The sequence below is a fragment of the Mycetomoellerius zeteki genome, unplaced genomic scaffold (genome assembly GCF_001594055.1).
Source record: "Mycetomoellerius zeteki isolate Tzet28-1 unplaced genomic scaffold, Tzet1.0 scaffold913, whole genome shotgun sequence".
Lineage (NCBI taxonomy): Eukaryota > Metazoa > Arthropoda > Insecta > Hymenoptera > Formicidae > Mycetomoellerius > Mycetomoellerius zeteki.
Genome location: NW_017257951.1, coordinates 25,750 through 52,023, shown reverse-complemented (window position 1 = coordinate 52,023; position 26,274 = coordinate 25,750). Strand labels below are relative to the sequence as shown.

The window sequence follows — 26,274 nt, the reverse complement described above, 5'->3', positions numbered from 1 at the left end:
TATTTACAAATGTAATAGTCAAAATTTTAAAATTTATACATCTGGAAAGTTGAAATTATTAATATAAGTTTCGAAGAATCATTCCTTTTTGAACGACAGTGCAGCTAATATAAAAATGTTTCCCTAGTTTAACAGATTGGACAAGCATGTGTGTAATCTTAAGAAAAAAAATTCCCTGGCGATTGGATTTTTTCTTCCCAAGAGAAAAAATTATAGAAGGCTGATGTTGGCAGCAATTTTAAAATACGTTTAAAGCGGTGTTGCGAATTGTGTGCAGGAAATTATATAGTATAATAGTTTCTCGGAATTCAGAATAATAATAATAATAATAGTAATTTAACTTAGCGTGACATAGATTTTTTTAAATATGAGTAACTTCCATTCTCCTATGAAATGCATTTCTCCCAACGCGAGGTATATACTTTAAACTATTAGATGAGGTTAGGACATACTCCACAAAAGAATATTCTTTTCTAAATCCACAATAAATACATTACTTGCAGAGTTTTAACGCCCAAGCCGCAGGTACAACAATTATTGGATCTAAGGCAAACGCAGTGTAAAGCTCGCAACAATATCATGTGGTTTTTCATCAACACTGTGCTACTTAGCATCATAGTCTTTGATATGTAAGACTTTTTTCTCTTAAGTTATATTTAAAATGATAACGATTCTTATAAGCTTGGCTGTGTTGTCTAGATTCTATGGTGGATTCGCATACAAACCGATTTATTGGATTGAGTGGTGCTTAGCATCGTTATTTGCTGTGAATGCTCTATATCACATTATACAATATACATGGGCGATTCTGAGTCTGAAACCAATTACGCTGAGCCCTAAACAACGACCGCTTTTAGGAGTGTCAGAAGATGATCCCCTGTTCAAGGACGAGGTGCCTCAGAAGCAGACAACTCCAGAGCCAAGTCCGTTATTAAATTTGTCATGCATAAATCTTAACAGGCGTTCAACGACTCTTGGATCTTCACTTCTGAGTGACAGTATGCAAAATACTTTGTTATTGTACTAAAATTAATCTTAAATTTTATTATGCATAACAGCTTTTTATATTTTGTTTTTTTTTCAAGAGGATTATTCGACATCAGTCCCATTTTTCAAATATAGTAATTTTGCATCTCCTAAAGCAACTGTGTGCTCCAATGGATCACTCAGTAAATCTACGAACATTTCTTTAAATGGTAGCTTGACAAATGAGGATCTTATTCAGGATGAATGTGAACTTGAGACTTATCTCAAAGAAGTTGAACAACAAAGGAAGTGTGTATTATCCACGAACGTCGATCAACCTTCCAATCTCTTGAGTTCCTTTTGGTCTCATCCTGCTACTCGGAGTCCTGGTGAGGTATCACCATTGTTAAGAAGATGCGCTTATCAACTGGCACCTACCATAGGTGAATCTGAGACTTATTTAATGTCATGCGTATATATTTCTCTGTAAAAATTTTTAAAAAATCGAATTGTTATTTAGACAAAACAAAAGCAACTAGCCCTGCTGAAGAAGGAAGTTCTCCTAGAGGCACATTTGGTGCATTAGATGTATGGAGGAAATACAGAGTTGATTCAAATAAAGTAAACGAATGGACTGCCAATCTCCGAATGGTAAGAATTACAATATAAAACAAAAAAGTAATTAGTGCTATAAAAAACAAGAATCGTTTGATTTAATACTTAAAATGTATATATAAAATATTTAGTGGATTAGCAAGACAGTTGTTGAACGTGTGGCGTTAGAGATAGACAATATATGTGCAACATTAGTACGCCATGGCCTGAGCGACTCGCAGCCAGGCCATGTAGGTCTGGACAGACTCAGGAAACTTGCGCAAGCACAATTTCTGGTCTGTGTGATTCCCACTCTGCCCACATTAGTTCCTTTTCTAGAGCTTTGTAATAATCAGGAATATCTCGTAAAAAGAATAAAAATACTTGCAAAAGGAGGATCCATGAGCGAATTTAAATGGAACGGTGGTGGATCTCACAATGGTAAAGAGTGGGATTCTAGCTTGCCAACTGATTCTGCAGTAAGCGTACAGAAAATTATAAATTCTTTGTATCTAAGAGATTATAACTCTTTCAGAGATTTTAATTTTTCCTGGCATATTCTATACGTCTTTTCCAGATAATAATGCATTTAATTTCAACCTACATGGATACACAATTGGAAGCGCCCTTGGATCAGCCAGACGCCAGGCCATTTACATCGAGATATATGGCGAGATCTGGAATGGAACTGCCGCGAAACAAGGGTCCGATAATAGTCTGTCAATCCATCAATCCACCGCATTACAGCCTGGCACTATCCGGCGATTCTCTTCCAAGTGATTACGAGGAAGTACAACGGGTAATTGAAATCTCATCGCATAAATATATTTATATTTTATTGCTTCATAATGGTATTTATGTTTTTAGGGCCGCAATAATTTGTTTCATACACTCTTACTCTTTTTATACATAGTCAAAACGCGAGATCACGGCATGTTAGGACGAGTTAATGCAGGATCATCTGGAATTAATATCCTGTGGGTTATAGATTGCTGAAATAAAACGACTTTTTTATTTGCTGTTTGATAAAGATGGAAGAAAAGAAAGGTTGTGGCCATTATATGATAAAATCAAATTTGCATTTATTTATATTGCGCTTAATATTTTGTCTATAATATTTCAACTGTTTGTATATAGTGTTGATTTATAACAAACGCGACTAAATAAAACTGAAATGTTTATATTAAAAAGGTTGGTTATTGGTATATTACTATATATTGAATATTATTTATTTTTTGCAGTTATATATATATTTGAAGATAACAAATTATGTTTAATTATGACATATTTCTTCTCTTATAATTTTTCATTTAACAAGAACCAACCAGTGTATCTTTTCTGCCAAGATCTGTTAAGACTGATAGTTTTGTTACTAAACATTGATAGCTCAATTAAAAGTATATTTTTTTCTATTTTTCAAGCTGATTGTGTACATCTTTATATCTAAACTATAGTTCTATAATTGCGCGTACTTGTGTGTGTAGAAATATTTTGTTATAAAGTTATAAATATTGCAAGACCATTTAATCATTGCGCCTCTTTCCATAAAAATTTCAAATGGTTATTTCAATTACATCTTCCTGACATGAATAAGAAAGAAATATAGAAAGATTAATTGTACATGAATTTCCATCTTTCTTCTTCATTATTGTGATCAATTAATCATTGAAATATATTCAATGTGATCAAATAAATCATCCTTAAATTAACGCAGTTCTCTAATTTATTGTACTCTTTGGATTATAATGCTTTGTAAAATTACAAAGGATCTTTCAGCTTGAATCAATATATATAATAAAAGTATATCAATAAAGTAAATTTAGCAATTCTGATAGCATAAATCACAATATAAGATTAGAACACTTTATTTATTACAACAAAAACTAAGTAATAAGAATAAAGATCATACCTCACATATATATGATAACAATGTTTATATGATATATTTATACATGTGGTTTAGTTTCGCACTAATTTTACAATTTTTATGTGGACACAATTTAATATTATGGCTGCGTTCGGTTTGGATGCTCACATGCTTTAAACGCTACTATCATTTTGCCTTTATCATTGGACGTAAGACAAAGATAGAAGTACTGAACGCATTCAAATCGAACACAGTCTATGCGTAAGAGCACGTGGCCCATAAGAGCACACATTGCACACATGAAACTTATCTATTATAAAATTTATAATTTATAGAGTCTTAGTCATTTTGCTATTATATGCTTTGATAAAAAAAAATAGTAAATTGTTATAATGCCAATTAGTAAATTGATTGCAACAAAGAATTTGTTTTAGTGATTCTTGTTTGAAGAACTATTTTAAATATAAAAAATATGCGTGATTAAAAGTTCATGTGAACTACTTCCAAACGATGTTACATAACATCGCTTCTTTCTATATTTCTTTCTACAAGAATCAATAATAACATTATATAGTAATGTACATACACAGTATATTAATCAAAAGTACATCAAATAATCATAAATTCAGTTTCAAAGAGAACTAAAAGGATGTATATAATTATAATTATCATGTAATTATATTGTATGTATTATAATAATGTACCGCATGTTGCATTAACATATTGGTCAGTGTGTATGTCAGATTATTTTATAAATGTAATATCTTTTCTAGCAAGTGTTGCATATATAAAATTAATCCACAAATCACGTTTGTAAAATTAATCGATTGATTTATGTTAAAAAAATGTAATTAATAAAATGCCTTTTCTAGTAGGCATTGTATTTATAAAATAGCTGACATATGTTGATGCAACACATGGAACATACATACATAATTACACAATTAACATGTTAGAATAATCCTTTATTGTAAATATAATTGAAATTATGATATCAATTGATTTAACTTTCAAGTTGTTTGCAAATGAATTATTTTCTGAAAATGGAAGTATTTGATTAAAGAAAACGAAGAAAAATCTCTGGAAGAACAAACTAAATGAAAGTAAATCTAATATTATTTAATACATTAAGCTTTAAGTATTTAAAAACTATCTTATCCATATCATGTCTCTTAAAGAAAATCTATATTACATGTACAACACACATTCATGACAAAGACATCTCTTTTCCTGTCTTCTCAGGATTTGTCAAAGACGTTTACACTATTCATTCCCAGCAATACACGTTATTATATATGAAAAGGTACATATTATCTTAAACTTCCAGACAAATTATACATATATATCGCTTATTAACGCCTTCACCGTTGTAAAAATAAACTTCAATATAACGTTTTATACATAATCAAAATGATACTCTCTCTTAAATTCATACATTTATCATACCCTTTTCTATCACTTAGTGGAGCATCGTTTTGCCCTTTTTTATCCAATACAAGAAAATCCCTCGATAATGCAAGCTACTCCATTGTGAAGTATCATTTTGGGATTTTCCATGCGTATAGGAATTATGAGAATAAAAACGATAGTCACAGGATGTCAGGAGAACAAAACTCGTTCAGATCGTTTATAATCATTCAAGAAGTACCATCAAGATAGTTTTTCACAAGTAGTATATCTCTTCCTTTTCATATTATAATCAAATACGAAAAAGATGGCTCGATTAAGAGGTGGTGAATATTTTTGTACCTTCAGGTAGTATCACCTCTTCGCCTACATCAGCAAGAGTGACGGTAAGTGGCAGAATTAGAGGCATTAGTATCTCCTGATGCTGCATAACTTGTTGCGCCGTGGCTACCGTAGGCTCAGCTTGTCTCGCTATAGCGATTGTTTTGATGTTTTGCGCCTTAATTAATTGTGCCTGGCCGATCGTGGTTTGATGCAACCTAACTGGATGCGGTTCTGACTGCTGCATCTGTATTTGCACTTGCTGTGGCTGATGTTGTTGTTGTTGTTGTTGTTGTTGTTGTTGTTGTTGTTGCTGCTGCTGCTGCTGCTGCTGTTGTGTCTGCTGGATCACCTGTTGCGCCCGGTTCTGATTCTGCAAATGAGCCTGTTTGCAGCGCTTGCTGTGTGCGTAGCGACTGCCGTTATTGTTGAACTTTCTGTCGCAAGTTGGACACTCGTAAGGTCGTTGACCCGTATGAATAAACATATGCTCCTTCAATGATTTCAATCGTCGGAAATTCTTCGGACAGCACTTGCAGTGATACTTGGCTTCGCCAGTGTGTGACGTCAGGTGATTCGCCAAGGTGTCGGCACGGGCAAACGCTCGCGAACAATATTGGCAGATGTACGGACGTTCCTGCGTGTGCGTGCGCATATGCATCTTCAAGTAGGCATTAGTGGTGAATGGCCTGGAGCATACTTCGCACACATACGGTTTGATACCGTTATGAGCGCGCAGATGCGCTAACAACGTTGTCGATTGCGTAAAGCTCTTGCTGCAGATCTCACAGAGGAATCTCTTCGAGCTGTCGGTCTCCTTGGTCTTCTTAAAAGTGCGATCATGCTTAGGTAGGTGGTTGTTGAGCTGTTCCTCTTTGATAAAGCGCTTGGAGCAGCGAGTGCACTTGTATGGTTTGATCATGTTGTGTTTTGCTACATGAATCTTCAGGTGTTCCCGTCGATAGAATTTCTTTGGGCATATTTCGCACAAGTACTTCTTGCCCTCGTGAACCTGAATGTGTCGCAGCAGACCCTTCCTAGAGGTATATTGTTTGTTGCATTCGGTACACTCGAGCCCCACAATATCGGTCCTTCTCTTCCGGGTCATTTTATCATTTAGTTTCTTTTCTTCGGATTTTGGCTCAGTGTCTCTCAGATCCTCCTCCGTTAGGATACCCTCGGTGACGTGCTTGGCCCTGTGCTCGCGCAGAATCTCATTGTTTTCGAAACTGTCGCCGCAAATGTTGCACTTCCTCACCTGATCGGGATTCTTTTCCGAGCACTTATCGTAGTGCGCCTTCAGTTTGTCTTTGCGATAAAACTTGACGTTGCAGATATCGCACTCAAAATTTGGCTCCTCATGTAGTAGTTGATGACGCAGTAACGACTTCTTCGTACTGTATTGCTTCTTGCACGTGGTGCATTCATGGCTGTCTACTGGCCAGTCGAGACCACTTTCAAAGTCGGAGTTGTTATCGTCGTCATCGTTATCGCCCGTGTTGCTCTTCTGCGCTTCCTTCTTCTCCAAAACGGTCTTCTTCTGCTTCTCCACCACCTTCTCCACTGCATTCTCTGCTTTCTCTTCCTTTACATGCTGCTCCATGTGCCTCGTCAACGCTTGCTTCGAGCTGTACCTCTTGTTACAGGTTGCGCACTCAAATTCCTTCTTATAACTGTACTTCTTTGGTGTAGCGTCGCGCTTACGGCGATAATGCCCGTCCAATTTGGCATCGTAATCGGTATTATCATCGTTATCATCGTCGTAATCTTCGAGACCGTCCTCAGTCTTGATCTTGTCAATGATCTTCTGTGCTGCTCTCGCCGCCACGCGCTTTATACGCTTGTTGGGATCGTATTCCTGCCCTTGTATAAATGTCTTGTGATTTGTGGCAACCAGGTGATTTCTCAACGTGAGCTCGTTGCCGAAGGTCTTGTTACATTGGGTACATTTGTAAGTCTTCACTCGTGCATGCTGCTCGGCATGCCTGCGTAGGAGATCCTTCCGTGTAAATTGTTGACAGCATATCTTGCATTCGTAAGAATAGGTGTCGGAGTGTGTTGTTTCTATGTGTCTAGAGAGCGTTTTCTTGCGTGAGAATGTCATTGAACACGTCGGACACTTTAGTTCCTTCGTGATTTCGGCGGATTCACTGTTGTTCTCTTCATCTTTGATGTTCTTGCTGTTGTCATCATTCTCCTCGCTCTTGGTCATTTGCTTCATGTCCTCTTCCAAGTCTTGCTCGGTGAGTACGCCTTCGACCACGTGCTTCGTTCGGTGATTTTTTAGTTGTTCTAGAGTGTCGTATTTCTCATTGCACACGCTGCACTTGAAGCTAACATGCGTGAGCGAATGCTTTTGCAAGCCCCGCTTTGTATCGAATTTTTCTGGACATTTGTCACACGCAAACTCCTCAATAAAACTACGCCTTTTTCTCTTATCCTGATCATTGTCGCTCGCGACGTCGTGGGCTATACTTCCTCTCTTTCGTTTTCTACATTCAACATCCAATTTGTTGCCGTTATCAAAGTCTAAACTGTGCTCATCCTCATGAAACGATATCTCGAGCGGCATCGGATCTTCCTTCGCTTCCTGCCGCTCTCGCTCGTGTTGCTTAATATGTTTAGTAAACGAGATTATGTACAGGTACTCTTTACCACAATAAGGGCACTTGTTGGCTTTTTTTCCCGATGGCGGCGTTTTCACGGCGGAAACGCTAGTCTGCACCTTCTGCGGTTTCTCCGGCGTTTTCTTCAGAGACAATGTTTTCCTTACTTCTTCATGGGAATGCATATGCTCTTTCAGGACGCTCTTTGAAAGAAACTGTTTATCGCACAAGTAACACATGAAAAAGATCTTCTCTGTCTTATCTGCCTGCGCTTTTTTCAATCGTGAACTGAGATTCAGATTTTCAAAGTAATTCTCCTCATCGGAATCCCGCTCGGTGAGTGTTCGACGAGCTAATCTACGTTTACTTCTTCTAGTTTCATTCTGGGATGATTCTTGTTCCACCACTGGCTCGTTAGTATAATCTTTCTGTAATAATTCCATTTTATCATTTTGATTTTGTTCAGCTTGAGCATTTTGAACTGGAATCTCTTCAGTTTGCTCAGCCAGAATCTCGTGGATTTGCTGAGTTGGAATTTCTTCGTTTTGTTCAGTCTGAATCTCTTCGTTTTGCTCAGACAGATTTTCTTGATTTTGTTCAGATAGTGACTCTTTGTATTTCGTTATGTCGTGTTTAAATTCTGGTACACTCTCTTGCATTTTTTTATGGAAGGAGAATTGTTCAGTATGTAATATAATACACTGTTGCTGCATTATATAATTATGTTCCTCCGTTGGAACTGCATCTATGCAACTTCGAATAATATTTTTGTCGTTGGGAGGTACTTCATCCCTAGATTCATCGATAGCATCTGACATATCATTGTCTTCCGAGCTGGCTAATTCTTGCTGCAATTCTTCCTCAATGCTTTCTTGCAAGTTATCTTGTTCTGGATCTAAACAATAGAGTCAATATTATAAGATATTCGGAAACTTTAAACTATTATATTATAAAAGCAATATTTAATTCGAATTTTTTAAACATCATTGTGTCATTGATTTTACTTACCTTGTTGCATACCATCTGTCTCTGCCAATTTTTCAGCTTCCAAAATCATTAATTGACGTTTCAGAAAGTTCTTGTCAGTTTCCGTTTCAACTGGCAATGTGTCAGTAGATTCATAATCAGCACTGTCATTCATCTCTTCCAAATCATTATTCTTTTCGGCATCCAAGTGTATTTCAACCTCATTAAGAAACAATTCGTCCTTTATTATTCCTCCTACGAGCCTTTCTCGAAGAACATTGTCAGCTTGTTCCACTTGTAACTTAAATTCGTATGCCGACTCCAACTTATCGGCGCACATACAGCATACCTGTGCTGGTAAACCGTCGCCTGGTAACATCTAATCAAAGCATATAGTTTAGTATCTCAAAAGAAAGCCCTTGACATTGGTTGTACTCAAAAAGTTATTTCAAAATGTTGCAGTTGCCACCTTTACTGCCATGCACATTATCAGTGATGTACATATTTTTATTTGCATACCACATGCATCAGTCCTGATCATAACAAATAATTTATTATAATATGTTTTATTATTCTGCGTGGCATTTGAGAAAGTAATAAGCCCGTTCTCTTTAAATGAACTTCTTGTTCATATTTCTCTTTTTTCTCCAATGTGAAGTAGGAAAGATGAACCGTGCAAAAAGTTCAGTTAAAAAGCAGAGGCCTCTTATAACATTTTTATGATGGCAGCGAAGGTGTTAAAGGCTAAATGTGCAAGGTTCGATATAAACCGAAACTTATCATTTCAAGCCGAATAGAAGGACGGGAATGGCGACAAATCGAAGGATCATCGACGAGAGGTCTAAATCTGTCTGGGATTAGAAGAGGGAGACAGAGGGAGAGCGATGGTAAAAGCGGGGGCTCGGGATCGCATCGGTACCTAACCTTCAAATTGTGCATCTAACCTTAACGTTGGCGAAGCTCATCGCCTTCGCCGATAGGGACGCGACCTCGCTCTCTGCGAAGAGATCGCGCATCATCAGATTGTCGAGCAGGCAGACGCGGCATATCTTCATAGCGGACACGATCGCGTCCTCGCCCTGCGGTGGATCCGACGTATGTATTGCCACGGCGTCCATGTTTTGCTCACCGTCTTCTTTCACCCACCACTAACTAGGAGTTGCGGAAAAATATGATTTCCTTTATTACATCGTTTTCGTTTCGACATAACGAGAAGTCGATACGTTCAGACGTGTGAATGCTGTTCTCGGTAACTGCACTACGTCGTACTTTCTACACTTGAAACGAAATGGGAGTATAATTTAGACGTTGGAAGGAGAGAAAGAAAAAGGAAAGGTGGAAAGTGCGAAGAATACAGCTACAAAGAGCAACCATATGTCTCCGGCTAAAAAAGGACGCGGAATCGCGAGAAATTTGCGAATTGCGAAAATCGCGATTTTTTGGAATCGCTATCCTTATGATTTTAATTTATTTACCGATTATACGATCTTAGTAACTTCTGGGGATTTTCGAAAGCTATTTCACTCCTTGGTGAAACTGTGAATCTAGTAACTTTTATTAATTTCCGGGAAATTTTATAACTTCTGGAGATCTTGTTTTCCTCCGCATTTGAAAAGGAATAAACAAAAGAAAAATTTTTTTCGAATTTGTTTCAATTTCTTTTATGTCGTAATAAAAAGTCAGGATAAAATTTAACATTTACAATTGAAATTTAAACCTTATTAATGTAATTATTATATAAAAATACGTGCAATTGATATTCTCACTTATAATTATACATTGATGTAACCATCATCTTAAATGCTATCAATTAAAAAATGCGCTAATACTTAAGGTTTAACATTAAAAAAATATAGGCCTGTTCATAGTCCTTTCTTATAATTAAGATGTTTTAAGTATAATTTTAAGATGTCAAACCAATGACAGAGCTGTATTAGCACTTTAAGACACCACTTAAGACAGTCTTAATATAAAAACGAACTATAACTATCAGGCCATAGTCTTCCTTTATACCTCATGTTGCTCCGAGGTTGACTTTTGTATCTTATTGTCTGGAGATTGAACGCTATTGAATTTCTGACGCGATTCCATGATTAAGGACGCATCACCGCCACCAGATATGGCACATTCACTCATCTTCTCCGTTATCGCGGATTTGCTCAAACAACTTTCTGTTTCTGGTCTAACAGTTTGACCTAGTTTTTCTACGATATTGAAAACCGATTCCTTGTTTATGCTTCCCGAAGATACGTTTTCTACTTTTGAGAATTGGCACGAAGAAAACGTTGCATTTTCCGACGTGCACGATGAAGTTATCTTCTCTAAAGCAGCTGAAATGGTTTCCAATATAATTATAGTTCTTATTTAAATGGTTTCTTCAAGTGCATTACCTGTTAAATCCATGCTCTCTTCGACTATATCAAAATCAACGTGAATGCTGAAGCTATCTCTGCTAAAAAGATGTTGTCTAATGTTAGATAGATTCCTAAGGGACATCTCATTTTTAACGGCTGCCTCTGTTACATTCTTGTTTTTATGCGGTGTATACATGATGGAGTGCTCGCTACGCAATGTACGGCCGTTCTTTATGTAAGGTATTAAATACGATAGATCCGATGGTTTCTGCACTGTACTGTTTGCCGGTTGAATGGACACCTGTGGTTTAGGCGTTTTTACTAAAACACAGATAAAACTTGATATTAATTTGAAAGAGTATAAACAATGTATACGGAAAGTACAAATTCTCACAAACCTGTATAGGGTGTTCTAATATAAACTAGACTATTTTCATCGCGCGGCAAACCATAAATTATGGATGGAAAGTTCATGGCATTTGATACGCTACCTGTAATACACGCATAATTTCATTAGCTTAATTTTTCCTTGATAATGCATTACTTGCGCCTACTTGCATACTACATTAAAGAGTGGGGCGTTTTAATAATCATTGAACATTATGTACCATGACTGGAATCTCCTTGACCTCTCACAGATTTTTCATGCGTCGTATTGTTCATAATTGTAGCTAAAGCAAACTGTAATCTTTGAACGACATTCAATACTAATTCACATCGTTTTATCACTCGCAATTGTTGAGGCTCCGTTGCGTTCTCCACCAGAAGAGTTTTGGCAGCAGTGTTGGCTTCAAATATAGCTATAATAAAGAGTATACACGCAATATACACCAGCCAACTACATATATTTTAATTGTAAGAATACATTTAATTTTAATAATACAGAATCAGTTACCTGCTTTCAATTCTCTCGTCATCATTATCGTTTGACGATCAATATTTTCAGTGCCAATGTCATTTACAATCGCTGTGACTTGACTAGACAAAGCTGAAGCACGCTGAACGATACCTTGCACTTGAAGTTGTGTCACTGGCTCTCTGTTATCCAGACAATCTGAGATTGCCGTTATACGTTCTTGAAGGCTATCCATAACTACCTAAGTAAAAAATATATTCAAGTACACTCTTAAAATCCTTATAATCCTTTATAATCCATTGTATTTACTTGACAGAAAGCAGCCGAGTTTATAATGAGATTTACAGCACTCTGAAACTTATTCATCTCTAACTGCCATTGCATAGTCAACAGTTTAACACTCGAACGCATTTCTTTATTATCTGGATGCAAATAGAAAGAAATTATGGCAGAAATTAATTCAGTTTCTAAGGATTCGAATCCTGCGAGACAATTACGAATTTTGTTATTGCCTGAAATAATCAAATTTACATTAGATATTTTTTATTATTTAAAAAGAATATAAAAAAATTATGAAGAAAAGCAACTTACGGTTCTTGTCTTTGCAACAAGCGATCGCGAATATTCCAATTTGCATAGTTTGATCAAAGAATTGGTCAAAATCTTCTATGAGATCGTTTAAATCACTCTTCGACCTTCTTTTCGCGCTTAACGAATTTCCGCACGTCATAACGAGTTTTTTCAAAGTAATGTAAGGATTGCTGAATACTTCCATTGCGAGCGTTAGTACCGCTATATTAACTTTACGTTCCAAACGATAAAGAGCATCGGTCAAGGTATGTATGAACAAATTATTTAACGCTGGATCTGGAGTCTCCGAGAGCAATTGCTGTTTTAATTTCTCATATTCCAACACTATGGATTGGCATGAACCAGTTATGGCTTTAAAATTATATGGCTGACACACTTGGGTAATTGCCATAGCATGAGAGAAGACGTCTTCCAGTTTCAACCACAGTTCCGAACATTCAGATAGCTGCTGTTCATGCGTTTTGCTCGGTATTTCTAATATAACGTCTAATGCCAAATCCATTCTACAAGTATATCAGAATTATCATATCAGAATTACTTGTGTGAATGTAATATTAAGTATAAAGAGTATTTATTTTCTCACCTGTAAACGAAATGATTCTCCCTCTCGCAAGTTTCCTTTTCCAGCGATGGGTTTGAGTCATTCATCAAATTCAATATCATTTCACAACAAGTGCATATTCTTTCACAAACATATTTCTTGCAAGCCTGTACATATTTGTTCAATGTAAATATAGGAACTTAAATTATGCAAAGAAATAAATGTAAAATATATAGTTTATTACATAAATTGGTGCATTTAACTGATGCTGTTCCTGAGCCAGTTGTACTAGCATTTCAAATGATGTGCATAATTGAGAAGTATATAAAGCTAGATTCTGTGATAGAAAATCAGACGCTAAGCTTTTTCTGTAATTTTGTAGTGGTTCGAGTATCTCTAATATTGAAATGCCTAATTCCTAGTTTAAAAGCACAAAGGGAATTAATATTCACATTAAAAGATTTCAATATATATTTCAATTTTTTATCTCATTGTTACTTTTATATTTTGAAGATCCTCAATCTCGTTTGCTGTGCTCATTTCATTCACATAATTCAGACAATCCTGAAGCCTCTGCTTCAATGGCAAGCATTCTAAATCTTCCAACACTCGTAAAGCTGATGTAAAATTATTAAGCAATGATTCTGTCTTATGTTTGACTGTATTGCTATCAATATTATCATATTTGATATCCTTAATCTAAAAAAGATAATAAGAAAGAAAGGAAAACAAATGACTCATTTAATAGGAATAAAAACAATATCAAATATTACAAGATTCTTCTCTAACTTACAAACTCATCAATATTTTTCAATAGAGAAGTATATTTCAAATTTGTTACTGTATCAGCAAATTTTACATTTGCCTCTTCAGAGTCGCAATTATCATCGCCTAAATTGTTGAATCTCTGAGTTAAAAAATGCAGTTGCTCATGGAGTAACGATTTCATAGCCAAAATGTCTGACGGATTAATAGAAGCAGTGGTCAGCAATAGATACAATTTGTTGATCTGAAAAGAAAATAAGAAGTGATTGTGACTTTCGTTTTCAAACAATAAGTTAACCATAGTCTCTATAATTTTTATATTTTGCAACGCGAAGTCTCTGTATCGACAATTTTTTATAGCTGGCTTTATTAGACACTATAGTACAACTACTAAATCGATCGAAAATAACAAATTTGATTACCTGCTGCTCCAAAAGCTCCAGCAGCTTCCTCGTTTGTCTCGTCTTCAATTCCATCGTAAAATTTTATTTTTTAATTCCCACAACTTTTTGAAACTTCAAAATTCATGAGTCTCAACGGCTCAACGGTGGAATATAAATAAAGTGAATTTAGTAACTATAACCAGGCATGGCAACCAACATCTGGCGCTAATATCACGGGAAATATCTGTTCCTTGCGATTGCACTGAGCTACGCTTTCTGCACCTAAAACGATAGGTGTCTAATTAGCATTAAAGAAAAAGAAAAAAAGGACGAAAAAATTCAAAGAACGGAATCTTTGGATTAGCTCAATCACCTAACCTAACTTAATTTTTTTAAATATAACCTGACTGACGAGACGCGCGAAAGATTCGCGTGAATGCAGTGCAAATTTCTCTGACAAACATTCAGCTTTCTTCTTTTTTTTGGCGGACAAAGATTTCAAAATAAAATCTCCACAGGTTCCACTTCGAGTTTATTACTTTTTAAAATGTTCTCCAGAGACAGAAAAGGTGAAATAGAGATTGACGTGATGTTGGACGAACCGTGGACCAGTGATTCGTGCACAAAAGTTGTGATGGAGCTCGTAAAATATATTCTGTACCAAAAGCAGCAGATACCTTTAACGTACGAGGCATTAGAGAGGTTCCATAATACAACAGATAGGAACGCAGTCTCCTTCAAAGCTCTATCGAACACGCTGAAGAACGTTGAGGATCATTTGTCCTCGCAATTCTTCCTCAAGGGTTGCGATATGAAGGAAGTTGCCATAATACTTGGCGCTACGATACTATCACCGAAGTTTTACATTGGCATAGAGCTTCCCTCGTATGTTCTCAATAGCAAGCAGCACAAAGAGTATCAACATTCCTCCAGGAAACCGCTTTTGAAACTTATGAGGTTAATAAAGAAAAGTAATGATAGAATACGCTTATGAATTTACATCGAAACACTTATACAGATTATTGTACTTCTAGGTCTATGTTTGAATGCAACGCGTTTCAAAAGGCTATGAACGCTCCTTTAAACATGACAAACATGTTCATCATGCTGAAGAAGAGCGACAGTAATTCGGTATCTGATTTCTTTTTACCTAAACCGCAATACGTACCGCCTGTACAGACAGCAAATTGCTTCAAGATTAAACTACGTCAGAGTGACCAAGTAGAGATACAGTGCAACTGCAGGACACTTGTTAAAGTATATCATGACTCGTGTGAGACTTACTTAGAGAACAAAGATGATGTGCAATATACTCAGTATAACAATTCGACTCAGTCTTCCTATCGGTGGTATCAGTCAAAACAGATCATAAAAGGATTTAAATTCTATTTGTGACCATAACTTTGTAGCATGATATAGCAGAATTCAAAATTTTTATAGATTAGAGTGATTCATTTTTTCCATGATGTTATAAATAGATTTATATTATGCATATTCATATTATATAATTAAGATTAACGAGATACTATTAAGCATTGATATATATGTTTTTACTGCTGACATTGCGTTGATGATGCGTACTGACATGTCGGTATGACTTGACAAATGTCTTGAGGTCATATGATAGAAATTTCCAATCACTATCAGAGAGAGAGAGAGAGAGAGAGAGAGCGCAAGACAGTATTTTTCTTTATCAACATACCACAAACATGATAAGTCTTATACAAAATTATGTAATAAAAATTACAGTTTAAAATTATCTATAATAATAGATTTTTTATTGATTAATAGATAATTATAATCAAATGGTAAGATAAGAATATTACTGATTTATTATAGGAAAAATTTTGTAATTACTATGGATATTTTATTTTATACATATAATTATAATGTTAAATATTTTTACTTATCGAGTTGTAATTAATTGTTACACCACTAATCTGTCTTATAAGTTACGCAATTATTAAGAAATCTTATAAAAGGATAAGAAATGTACAAGATGATGTTTAGGCAACAATGATTATACATAAATGTATACTTTTTATCGCATATAGATAATCCCTCCCAAAGAAACATTTTTAGAGTAGGGCAAACCATATATTAATCGTTGTCGCGAGACGCAACATTGGATTATTTAACTCTGAAAGAGAGAAATTATTAACATCTCGCATAAAAAAGTTTCGCAATTGAAAATGGTCGCTTTGAAATTTTTAACGCCGGAGCAGAAGCAATTCTGGGAGGATAATGGTTTCATCAAGTTATCGAATGTATTTTCTACGAAGGAAATAAACGAGATATCGGATACCTACGATGAATTGTTTGAAAGAAAATATCGCGAAAATCTGTCGGGCTTGGAGTCAAGATGGGCCGGAGAAGATATGAAGAAATTGGCTGGAAGCATTGCTGAAGATTACACTGTAAGTGCACTTATTACATCCATTCTGTAAAATTTGATTTATTATAAGGCAAGATAAGGCAAGATTTTAAGAAATGCACTTGAATTTCTCCGAAACTGAGAATTGAATGCGAGATATTGAACCTGTTTAAAAAGAAAAACAGTTGACCTATGATTGACTTTAATGCCTGCAACCAAAATTGCATAGTTTCAGATAAATTTAAGTGCATTGATTAAAACACCCTGTATATTATATTACACTATATTGTACATATTCTCATTTATGTATCAGGTAAAATCAATCCACAATCTGCAAATGCACAGCGAAGTTTTTACTCGGACCATAACGCACCCGAAATTATTGGACGCCCTTGAGGATGTCATGGGCACCGAGGATATAATATTGCATCATACCAAGGCGCACGTAAAGCCGCCAGAGAAAGGATCACCTTACTTGATGCATCAAGACTATCCTTATTTTCCTCACAAGAAACACACTATGCTGGCTGTGTTTCTACATTTGGACGATACAACGCCGGAAAATGGTGGTTTGGCGGTATATCCTGGCAGTCATAAACTGGGACCGTTGAAGGACTTTAAAGTGACCGATGAGAGAGGTGATCCTATTCACTACGTCGATCCTAAGGAATACCCTTTGTCCAAAGCTATTCCCATATCTGCCAAGAAGGGTGAAATTGTCTTCTTCTCTTATCTACTACTTCACGGTTCGTATCTGAACTTATCTGATAGAAGTCGACGCATGTTTCTCATACAAGTGAGAGCTGCCGATGATGAACCGACCCTGGACGTGCACAATTCCCCTTGTCAAGGCTTGATGCTTCGCGGTAAAAATATTTACAAAGACGCATTGATGAACAACAGATATAAATATTAAGCGACTATTTACTTTTAAATCTGATTGAATGAATGAAGAATGTCTTTGACTAAATTTTAATATGTATAAGAATGTACATTCAATTATTTTTCTATTCAACGATTTTCCTATTGCTGTATCCTTCCTTCTTTTCTGAAACTTCATTTCAACCTTACCGAATCTCAAAAATTTTTCTGAAATCATTGACTGATGTATATAAAATTATTTTAATAAAGTTATCCCTATCTTTAACACAAATCGCGTTGCATACATCACTTATTGCAATATATAAAGCATATCCTTTAAAAGTAATTAATACGAGTAATTGTCACACTTTCTTATATTTTGCCCGCTAAAGTGGAGGTATTTGTCAAATGTTTTGTACCTCTTTCCATTTTATGCGTTGCGTATAATATCACAACTGCGAGGAAAAAATTAAAAAGCAGCGTGGGAGACGATTCTCGACGAAAGTCCATGTAAATATTGATTATTGTCAGTTTTTTTTCAAATATTTTTAACAAATACATAGCTGCGTTTATTTTTATCGTTTCTGTTATTTGCATTTTGACGTCGTAGCCGTTTTTCTCGTACATGGAAAACAATTAAACGATTTTGAACGTGCAAGAAAAAAAAAGACTGAGTTAAAATCCGCAGTGATTCTTATGGTTGCAATTAGCAACAACAATATTGTTCACGTCATTTAATTGAACGGTGACATAAAGATACTCGTCTGTTCCGGATAGCGAATGCGTATGTATGGTGTCGCCCAACAAGAGACAAACATATATTTTGCTGAAGAATACAGATAGAGATTGCGAAAAAATAAATACAGAGATACATCCATAAAATATATAAAATAATGACGAATGTATAAATGAGAAAGGAAAAAAAAAAGAAAAGAGGGGCTTGTTGAATCGCGATCGCGCCGATACGAATTTCGCGCGCGTTCCTATAATTACGTCGTGAGACAGGAGTCGGACAAGTGGAACGAGTGAAATATTCCGCGATTTTACATTAACGAGGCGAAACGCGAGCATTTCGGTAAAGTGGGAGGGAGAGAAGGAACGGAAGAGAGAGAGAGAGAGATAGAAAAAGCTCGCGGATGCGATTTTTACCGAGCCACCGAGGCAGACGCCGCGATCGGGGACGAAAATCTTCAATGCGGAAACGCGTTGCGTTTCTCGCGAGTCTCGGGTCGAAATCACGAAAATGCGAAAAGTGGAGGGGGACATGGACGCGGGGAACGCGTGGAACGTGAACCGCCACCGCCACTAGTGTTGTCGACGAGAAGGGTCGACACCGTCGACTCAAGGAGGTGATCGGAGTACGTCCACGCTCTTTTTTCCCCCTCCTCCCCTCCCTGCCCCGCGGACGTCACGGGGGCCGTGAGGATCGCGTGAGGAGCGAAACGGACGTCGGACGGCTGGTGTTCTGCGACTGGCGTGCTCGTGAATACCGGGGGCCCGTGCCGGTGACGGACGCGCGGACTGCTCGCGGGGTGTAGTGAAACACATGTGTCGCGGCCGTGCGGTGTTTTCCACCGCCGCGGACTGCTGCCCGTCGCCGTACCGTCGCCGTACCGCGGGCTGCGCGAGGTCTCGGGCACGCGGACCGCGGGAGCTCGGGGCGACCGTTCCCGCAGAAGTTCACCAGGACGATGCGCCACGCTCCGGCGGCGGCGGAGTAGCCAGCAGAAGCGGAAGGCGGTAGTGCGTGCGTGGGTGGGTGGGTGTCTGGCGACCGCCAACACTCATGCACACGGGATTTCTTCTCCGTGCGCCCCGCGAATGCGAGCCGTCGCGGTCGAACTGATACCGATCGCGCCGCCCGACGTGGTGTCGGCACACCCGGAATAACCCGGAGTAACCCGGCGTCGATCGCCGCTGGCACGCGCACGTTGTATTCCCCGAGTGGAAGAAAAAAAAATGAGATATGTCGTCCCTCCGTCTGGAGCGTTTGACGCTGCTATCCGCGCGCTGTTGACTCCACTGGGACGATGACACCGCGACCGAGCCAGCGACAGATCACCCTGGAGAACGGTCACGCACTTCTGCCTTCTGTGTGCCTCGAGAACGAATAAACGGGCACGACCGAGCCAAACCTGTGTGTCTGTCAGCCATCATGATCGCCCGCGAGTCATGACTTCTGTGCTCCACTATTTCTGACGTCCCGCCCAAGTGGCATGAGTTTGGTCCGCTTGTCCACGTGACACACGTGCCTCAGACTTTTTGTAAATTGTCAGGTCCTCATTTTGTCGGAGGACAGAGAAAGGAGATTTCCGGAGTACGAGGATGTTCCTCGCGACTGAGTCCAAACGCTACGACGTTTCAGGTTTAACTGTTTGAGAGAAAGTCAACAAGTTCTGTTATCCTGTTGCGTCACACGTTGGAAAGTCCAAGTATGAGAGGTCCAGCGGAGGAAAATGGATATCGGTAAAGTATCAGCATGCGCGAAAAGTCAGCAGAATGTCATGCTCACGCAGGTCACGTGAGGGGCACGACAGAGATGTGCTCGCGTGATCCACCTACATTGCACCCGACCCTCGCCAAGGCAAATGGTAAAAATTCAAGTCCCCAGCCAGCTCATCATACCGAGGCACAACGCATCGACAGCAATCTGCTGCCAACTCCTGGTGGTCGCTTGAAATTCTTCAAAGATGGAAAGTTCATTCTGGAATTGTCTCATCGCAGGGACGGAGAAAAGACTACGTGGTTTCCCGTGCCAAAGAAAACCTTTTGGCCACCCGCCAGCACCATCCCAAATCGGCAGGAGAGCTCTACTTCCCTCAGTGGTGGGTCAAAGGAAGCATCAATGCATATTATAGTTTTTTTTATTTCACTATTTTTTACATACATTTATTATATTTTCGAAAATAGATTTGTTTATTATTGTTTTCCAGACCTTTTACTCTGGTTTACGTTATTGTTGTAAAAAATGTATAGGCAATACAATCAATCCAGATATCCTCGTATACGTAACACATACTCTGCATTCTGTTCTCAGTTTCCGATGACAATTCGTCGGTCCAATCCAGTCCTTGGCAGAGAGATCACTGCTGGAAGCAGACCCATCCCCGACGCAGGATAACCACGGAATTTAATTTTTATTATCGTCGAAATCCGAAGACTCGTTTGTGCGCGCATCTTCGCTTGATAACGAGGAAACGCAGACGCCCATTAGATTCCACGACCGTGATCTCAATTCCGGAATCAACGGCTAATTCGACGAGATTGTCACGGAAATTGAATGGTACGTCGTCGTCGGGCAAAGTTCTTAGTCTGATCATCGATAAATTGGCTCGCCTGCTGGATCCTAACGTCGTGTCACCTCGCAAACGTATACTGCGAGAGTTGGAGAGAGTCTCGCTGGAGGATCAGGCGTCCAAGAGACGAGCCACTCCACAGCCGGTTTGCACAACGAGTGCGCCGCCGACTCCCTCTTCGAAGCAAGTGTCATCATACAGTATAACGAGTATTCTGGGGGAGGACAAACCGAGTCCCGAGCCGGGTTTCTTGAGGACATTGTTGAAGCCGGACGACCGGCAGCCTGTGAAATACTCATCGACTAACGCCTATCCGAGGGTACGAATCGATCCCTACATCGGATCCAGCAATACATCCGTTCATCATCCGCTCTACGGGATACCGATGTTGCCACCTGGACCGTACAGAGCGGCGCCTTTATGGATGGCGCCTCATTATCCATCTCCCGTCCACTATCCGCCTCCCATGCAATTATACGCATCGCCGCATTCTCATCCGTTGTCCCCACATTACAAAGACTACAGGGAACAAACTCTCACACCTCCTTCAGGTATGTTCATTTACGTAGCATAAATAAAATAAGTATCGGGACATTTAGGACATTCGAAAATGTTTATGACTCTATTTTTCGTTTGCAGATATGCCTCTGAATCTGTCGAAGCATGCGGGTTGAATCTCAGGATCCCAATAGAGTTGGTGCCTTACGAGTGGACAAAACACTACGCAAACACTGCCCGTGCAACGACAATGCGATATATATTAGTATTTTTTTATTCATAAAACAATAGTATCTTAGTAAGTAGAGAGAGAGAGAGAGAGAGAGAGAGAGAGAGAGAGAGAGAGAGAGAGACGATGAAGCCAGATAGTTGGATTTTGGGAAAGCTATACTTGTACATACAAATGCATAAATTTTTGTCAATGGCGGCATAGGTATTTTATATTAATATTAAATACAAGATATTCAAAAAGAAAAAGTCATGAGTGGTAATATACAAAAACGTTATGGATAAAAAATGCAATTATAAGTGCGTGTATACATGTTACACATATTTTTATCATACGCGACCTGCAAGTAAAACGAATGAAAAGCTTTCTAGAAAAGAAAGGAAAAAAATAAAAGAATCGATATGCGCGGTTTTTTTTTAAGACGATCATAAATCCTTATTAGTCAACGCGGGAATGTATATTAGCAATCGAACGAGTCATTCGTATGTTTTTACTTTCGACATTGCTACTCATATTTTGTATATCGCGATGAGGATGGGTGAGCACGCGTAAATCTGTGCACGAGCAGGTCTCATCCTATACATCTCATTTATGCATTTTCCCGTTATTCTTATAACGTTACTATCATTATTATCATTAATGAAAAAAAAAATGGTACATTATCTTAAAGGAATCGATAAGAAAGACATAGGATTATGTACAGAACAGATTATTGCCTCTATATCTCTAGCGCATTAATTATTCTTAAAGATAGAAATGCATAATAAATTTAGGCTCTAATAGAATATATCCACAATGGTATACAGTTATTTATATGATATTATATATAACGCAAAAAATATGAGAAAGAGAAAAGGAGATAGAGAAAGGACACAAAATTACTTTGGTAACGACCGTGGGGTGTGCCTTACAGATAATTAACGAAATTCCATGAAATTAAATTATAAACGTTCTTGCGGATGTGTATTATTATAAAAGGAGGCACTATATATATTATGTATATAATAAATATATCTTTGTGTTACGTGTATTTTCATCAAATCGACATTTATTCGTTGCTCTATTTATTATTAGTCAGGCGCATCGAAAAACATTTTCACGAGAAAGCAAGGCAAGCTCGCACAGGTTCTACAAACAGATGAGTAATTTTAATTGTTCAACGCGTACGCGATTCTCTTTAGCGATTCCGACAAAATGGAGAAGTATGTGACTGCGCATTAGCAATTGTATAGAAAAAGACTAATTTCGTAAATATAAATATTTCATATACTACGCACAAACATTATTTCATTCTCCACGATCTCTCTACAACCTGAAACCTATTCTCTTTTAACAATAATTATTATACTATTCAATGTTTCGTAATTTGTTTAATTATACAGGGTATATCTAAAATAACATACACTAATCATACAGTGCTATTCCTAATAAAAAACTGAGTCGAAAAGTCCTTTAGCATTTTGCAATTTTGGCAATAGTTAACAAGATATTAATTACAAAAAATCGCTGTGTGAATATTGGTTTTCAATCATTTTTTACTCAAATACTATCAACTTTACGGAAAAATTGTCGGAGATAAAAATTGTTTACTTTTTTCTCATAAAGTTATGAGAATTTTTTCAGACCGTATTTTCTCATGTTGGTAAAAATAAGAAAATGCAGTACTAAAAAGTTGATAAAAAATTTTCAAAAAATTCTTAGAGTTTTATGAGAAGAAAATAAATGATTTTTGTTTGTTGCAGTTTTTCTGTAAAGTTGAGTAATTTGAGTAAAAAATTATTGAAAACCAATATTTAGCGATATTTAGTAATTAATATCTTGTTAACTATTGCGAAAATTGCAAAATGTTAGAGAACTTTTCGACTCAGTTTTTTATTAGGAATAGCATTGTATGATTAGTGTACATTATTTCAGATACACCGTGTATATATTATATACATTATTATTTATATTACACTTATTCATTGCAATCGCAACAATTACTCGATCCCAATTGACTCAATCCCTCCGTCATTTAAGCAGCAATAATGTATATTCTCTGCAGCAATAATATATATATTCATATTTTTTTATAAAAGCGAATCACGGTAGGAGCTGGCATATTGCGACGATTTAAAAAAAAAATTATCAATTTTTTTTTAATTTTAAATACCATGTGATCACTGGACTATCTTATTACAACAAATACTCACATTTTAAAATTAGGATTGGTAAAGTTTTTCTTTAAAAAGCCACTTATTTTTAAATATTAATAAAAAATTATTAAATGTATAATATATATCTATAATATATACTCTTCAGTTGTTATATATATATTACAAAAACAAATAGAAAGAGGACGATTTAGTTTAACTATAAATTGCTAAACAAATAATGGATTAAAACGTATATTGTTCGTTACATTATAATATGAAAGTATGTAATAGTCTTTGATTGTTCACAGCGCCAATTAGTCAATTCAATATAAGACCTTATTCTGATTGGTTGATCTAGTAAAAAAATTCCAAGATTCTAGCCTCTGTGAATGGGTTGTGGTCAATCGCAACATGGTAAAAAATAGCAACTGGCCGTTTAATTGAATATAAAATTAATTATATATGTACTTTAGGTTTAACATAATAAAATTATATTTACATAAGAATTATTTACATTTATATTAAAATTACCATTTATTGAAAATCTATTGATGTAGAAAGATTTATATTTTCATTTATACGGAAAAAAATTTTTTCATGCATTTTTTACATGTATGCAAAGAGTCATTATAAAAATACTACTTATATATTTAATGAAAATAGAAATTTGAGAAATTGAAAACTGGCGCGAATTTAACAAAGATGGTGGACCAATCGCAAGCAGTTATCTGGTCGAGCAAACTTGTAGGGTCTTCCACTGGAAAAACTAGCGCAACACTGATGTACACAGAGTGCAATTGAAAGCAAATCAATTCGCCTCTATTTTCGGTATTAATAAATAATTCAATCCTTTCAATTAAGTATTTTTTGTAATCGCAACAATCTCATCACCTTGAAAGAATTAAATTATTTTAGAACACTAAATATACAAACCGATTGGCACTCAATCGCACCATGTTTAAAACTAGTTTTTAAGTGGAAAACGCAATTGGATTAGAAAAATCCCTAGATGCTCCGTCCTGTTTCACGCGATCCCTACAGCGGCGCTGGCATGCTCCGCGTTCGCCATCGGTTATTTCTCCGTTACTCGGGCCGGAGTGCGTTGGCTTCTCGCGACTCGCACAGCCGCGAGTTGGCCCGAAGGACGCATATACGACGCGGCGAACGGTGAACGCCGCTCGAGAGTGAAGGGGTGAGTGATATTCGTGGACAGTCGCGAACGGACTCGCAGTGCGTGGTGTTTGTTCGTTCGATCGGGTCAGGTGGCCGGGATACTCCGGCGCAGCCTTCGTCCGCGTTATAGCGGCTCGCGCTCGCCGACACGAAAATGGCGGGTCGTGTCGGCCTCGGTGGTACGAGCGGCAGTAGCTGTGGCCGCCGCCGAGACGATTGTTAGCCCTCGGCACACGGGGGAACACCGCACGTGAGTCGGCAGTCGCCTAAATCGCCGACTGTACGCGCCGCGTACAGGGGGATTTTCCCGCCCTCCAGTTGTTGCGTGTCGCTCGCACGCACGACACGCACGATCGTTCGTTCGCTCGTTTGTTCGTTCGTTCATCGTCGGGTAGCGTGTCGTTGAAAACGGAACGAACCGAACTGAACAGCGGAACGTTATACTTGTGTACGAGTGTTGTGAACATAACAGTTTTGACGGTAAGCACGCACGTAGTACTCCGGTCCGAAAAGGAGAGAGATAGACAAGAGAGACACCGTGCGAACCCCCGCAGGCAAGCTGGAGGGAGGGAGGGATTAAAGGAGCGAAAGAGACAAAGCGGAAAGAGGGAGAAATAGAGGAGGACGGAGATAGGGTAATAGAAAGAGCGAAACCCCCCTCCCCTCTCCACCCTCGGGGGAACAGAGACAGACGGGCAGAGGACGCACTGGTGAGGCAGACGGGAGCGAAAGTTTGGTAGTAGCGGATCGACGATGAGCAAACAAACACTATGGAGTGACTATGCCGTGAGATGTTGACCGTATCATTCAGTTGACGGGAGAGATAGAGAGCGCGAGAGAAAGAGAGAAGATAGATCCGAATCCACGGGGAAACTGCCAGAGTGAGAGCGAGAGAAAGAGAGAGAGAGAGAGAGTGTGTGTGTGTATGTGTGTGTGAGTGAGACCGAAGTAATTAGATAGAGAGAGGTGCGAGTGCCGCGATCAGCGGCAGCGACCGCGAGATTGTAACACACGTTGCGGAGGACGACGAAGTCTTGATGCCGATGCCGGCCGAATACCACGAGGGCCACGGTAACCACGAGAACGCCAATTTCGCTCTCGGGTCCACGCAGGACGCCAACAACATGACGGCCAACATGTACCGGGTGGGAGGTAAAGTATAACCGCATGCATTCCGCGGCTGTGTTATATTCCGATGAGAAAGACGATTGTCGGCGACGACGTTTAACGGTGTCCGCTCGTCGACATCGTCGTCGTCGTCATCCTCGCCGTTCTCGTGAATTCGAGAGAGAGAGAGGGGGGGGGGAAGAGAGAGAAAGAGAAGGAGCGAGACAGAGATAGCGGCTTTAATTAACTCCGAGAAATTAATGTTTGCAAATGGCATCGCAATGGCGTCCCCTATACCCTCCGCGCGCGGCGCGTTCTTCCCCCTTCCCCTCCCGCTTTTGCCGCTCGCCCCCGCTTCCCGCGCGCCCTCTCTTCTTTCCACTC

The 26,274-nt window shown here is 38.2% G+C and overlaps 7 protein-coding genes across 9 annotated transcripts in view; 5 read left to right on the top strand and 2 right to left on the bottom strand.

Annotated features, from left to right (window-relative positions):
- Positions 1-259: 259 nt before the first annotated feature.
- Positions 260-2,632, top strand: LOC108730415 (transmembrane protein 209). Of its 2 annotated transcripts, none has more exons than XM_018460103.1 (8): positions 260-414; positions 504-629; positions 700-998; positions 1,086-1,409; positions 1,487-1,617; positions 1,713-2,039; positions 2,138-2,359; positions 2,474-2,632. In XM_018460103.1, the coding sequence occupies exons 1-8, from the start codon at positions 368-370 to the stop codon at positions 2,498-2,500; spliced, it is 1,503 nt and encodes a 500-aa protein (XP_018315605.1). In that variant the 5' UTR covers positions 260-367; the 3' UTR covers positions 2,501-2,632. The 2 variants fall into 2 exon arrangements, with proteins under 2 accessions (XP_018315605.1, XP_018315604.1); XM_018460102.1 differs by having other exon boundaries at positions 2,428-2,632.
- Positions 2,633-4,465: 1,833 nt separating this feature from the next.
- Positions 4,466-9,848, bottom strand: LOC108730417 (zinc finger protein 845). Its single transcript, XM_018460105.1, has 3 exons — positions 9,672-9,848; positions 8,770-9,106; positions 4,466-8,656 (listed from the first exon to the last, which is right to left on the bottom strand). The coding sequence occupies exons 1-3, from the start codon at positions 9,843-9,845 to the stop codon at positions 5,151-5,153; spliced, it is 4,017 nt and encodes a 1,338-aa protein (XP_018315607.1). The 5' UTR covers positions 9,846-9,848; the 3' UTR covers positions 4,466-5,150.
- A 4-nt stretch (positions 9,849-9,852) lies between these two features.
- Spt (Spitting Image) lies at positions 9,853-14,327 on the bottom strand. The gene is made up of 13 exons (XM_018460096.1): positions 14,257-14,327; positions 13,863-14,078; positions 13,568-13,768; positions 13,314-13,487; positions 13,112-13,236; positions 12,529-13,031; positions 12,247-12,449; positions 11,977-12,178; positions 11,690-11,881; positions 11,480-11,572; positions 11,118-11,402; positions 10,741-11,057; positions 9,853-9,879 (listed from the first exon to the last, which is right to left on the bottom strand). The coding sequence occupies exons 1-13, from the start codon at positions 14,308-14,310 to the stop codon at positions 9,853-9,855; spliced, it is 2,592 nt and encodes an 863-aa protein (XP_018315598.1). The 5' UTR covers positions 14,311-14,327.
- Positions 14,328-14,745: 418 nt separating this feature from the next.
- LOC108730418 (MAD2L1-binding protein) lies at positions 14,746-15,645 on the top strand. The gene is made up of 2 exons (XM_018460106.1): positions 14,746-15,174; positions 15,252-15,645. Exons 1-2 carry the CDS (start codon positions 14,765-14,767, stop codon positions 15,610-15,612), a joined length of 771 nt encoding a protein of 256 aa, XP_018315608.1. The 5' UTR covers positions 14,746-14,764; the 3' UTR covers positions 15,613-15,645.
- A 689-nt stretch (positions 15,646-16,334) lies between these two features.
- On the top strand, positions 16,335-17,657 carry LOC108730413 (probable alpha-ketoglutarate-dependent hypophosphite dioxygenase). Its single transcript, XM_018460101.1, has 2 exons — positions 16,335-16,634; positions 16,905-17,657. The coding sequence occupies exons 1-2, from the start codon at positions 16,410-16,412 to the stop codon at positions 17,505-17,507; spliced, it is 828 nt and encodes a 275-aa protein (XP_018315603.1). The 5' UTR covers positions 16,335-16,409; the 3' UTR covers positions 17,508-17,657.
- A 977-nt stretch (positions 17,658-18,634) lies between these two features.
- H (transcriptional corepressor hairless) lies at positions 18,635-22,833 on the top strand. The gene is made up of 3 exons (XM_018460128.1): positions 18,635-20,277; positions 20,490-21,299; positions 21,388-22,833. The coding sequence occupies exons 1-3, from the start codon at positions 19,932-19,934 to the stop codon at positions 21,420-21,422; spliced, it is 1,191 nt and encodes a 396-aa protein (XP_018315630.1). The 5' UTR covers positions 18,635-19,931; the 3' UTR covers positions 21,423-22,833.
- Positions 22,834-24,686: 1,853 nt separating this feature from the next.
- Positions 24,687-26,274, top strand: part of MTA1-like (metastasis associated 1-like) — a 13,398-nt gene continuing 11,810 nt past the window's right edge. For both annotated transcript variants that reach the window (XM_018460115.1, XM_018460114.1), the window contains exon 1: positions 24,687-25,935. In XM_018460115.1, coding sequence (XP_018315617.1) covers positions 25,821-25,935 — 115 coding nt within the window. In that variant the 5' untranslated portion in view covers positions 24,687-25,820. The remainder of the gene's footprint in view (positions 25,936-26,274) is intronic.

Coding starts and splice junctions, on each gene's coding strand:
- H (XM_018460128.1), top strand. CDS start 19,932: ATGCGCGAAAAGTCAGCAGAATGTCATGCTCACGCAGGTCACGTGAGG. Junction 20,278..20,489: donor GAGCTCTACTTCCCTCAGTG/GTGGGTCAAAGG, acceptor TTCTGTTCTCAG/TTTCCGATGACAATTCGTCG. Junction 21,300..21,387: donor AACTCTCACACCTCCTTCAG/GTATGTTCATTT, acceptor TTTCGTTTGCAG/ATATGCCTCTGAATCTGTCG.
- Spt (XM_018460096.1), bottom strand. CDS start 14,310: ATGGAATTGAAGACGAGACAAACGAGGAAGCTGCTGGAGCTTTTGGAG. Junction 14,079..14,256: donor TGGAGCTTTTGGAGCAGCAG/GTAATCAAATTT, acceptor TTTTCTTTTCAG/ATCAACAAATTGTATCTATT. Junction 12,450..12,528: donor TTGTTGCAAAGACAAGAACC/GTAAGTTGCTTT, acceptor TGATTATTTCAG/GCAATAACAAAATTCGTAAT.
- LOC108730418 (XM_018460106.1), top strand. CDS start 14,765: ATGTTCTCCAGAGACAGAAAAGGTGAAATAGAGATTGACGTGATGTTG. Junction 15,175..15,251: donor CCGCTTTTGAAACTTATGAG/GTTAATAAAGAA, acceptor TTGTACTTCTAG/GTCTATGTTTGAATGCAACG.
- LOC108730417 (XM_018460105.1), bottom strand. CDS start 9,845: ATGGACGCCGTGGCAATACATACGTCGGATCCACCGCAGGGCGAGGAC. Junction 9,107..9,671: donor TGAGCTTCGCCAACGTTAAG/GTTAGATGCACA, acceptor TGCTTTGATTAG/ATGTTACCAGGCGACGGTTT. Junction 8,657..8,769: donor GACAGATGGTATGCAACAAG/GTAAGTAAAATC, acceptor TCTATTGTTTAG/ATCCAGAACAAGATAACTTG.
- LOC108730415 (XM_018460102.1), top strand. CDS start 368: ATGAGTAACTTCCATTCTCCTATGAAATGCATTTCTCCCAACGCGAG. Junction 415..503: donor TGCATTTCTCCCAACGCGAG/GTATATACTTTA, acceptor CATTACTTGCAG/AGTTTTAACGCCCAAGCCGC. Junction 1,618..1,712: donor GGACTGCCAATCTCCGAATG/GTAAGAATTACA, acceptor TAAAATATTTAG/TGGATTAGCAAGACAGTTGT.
- LOC108730413 (XM_018460101.1), top strand. CDS start 16,410: ATGGTCGCTTTGAAATTTTTAACGCCGGAGCAGAAGCAATTCTGGGAG. Junction 16,635..16,904: donor GCATTGCTGAAGATTACACT/GTAAGTGCACTT, acceptor TTTATGTATCAG/GTAAAATCAATCCACAATCT.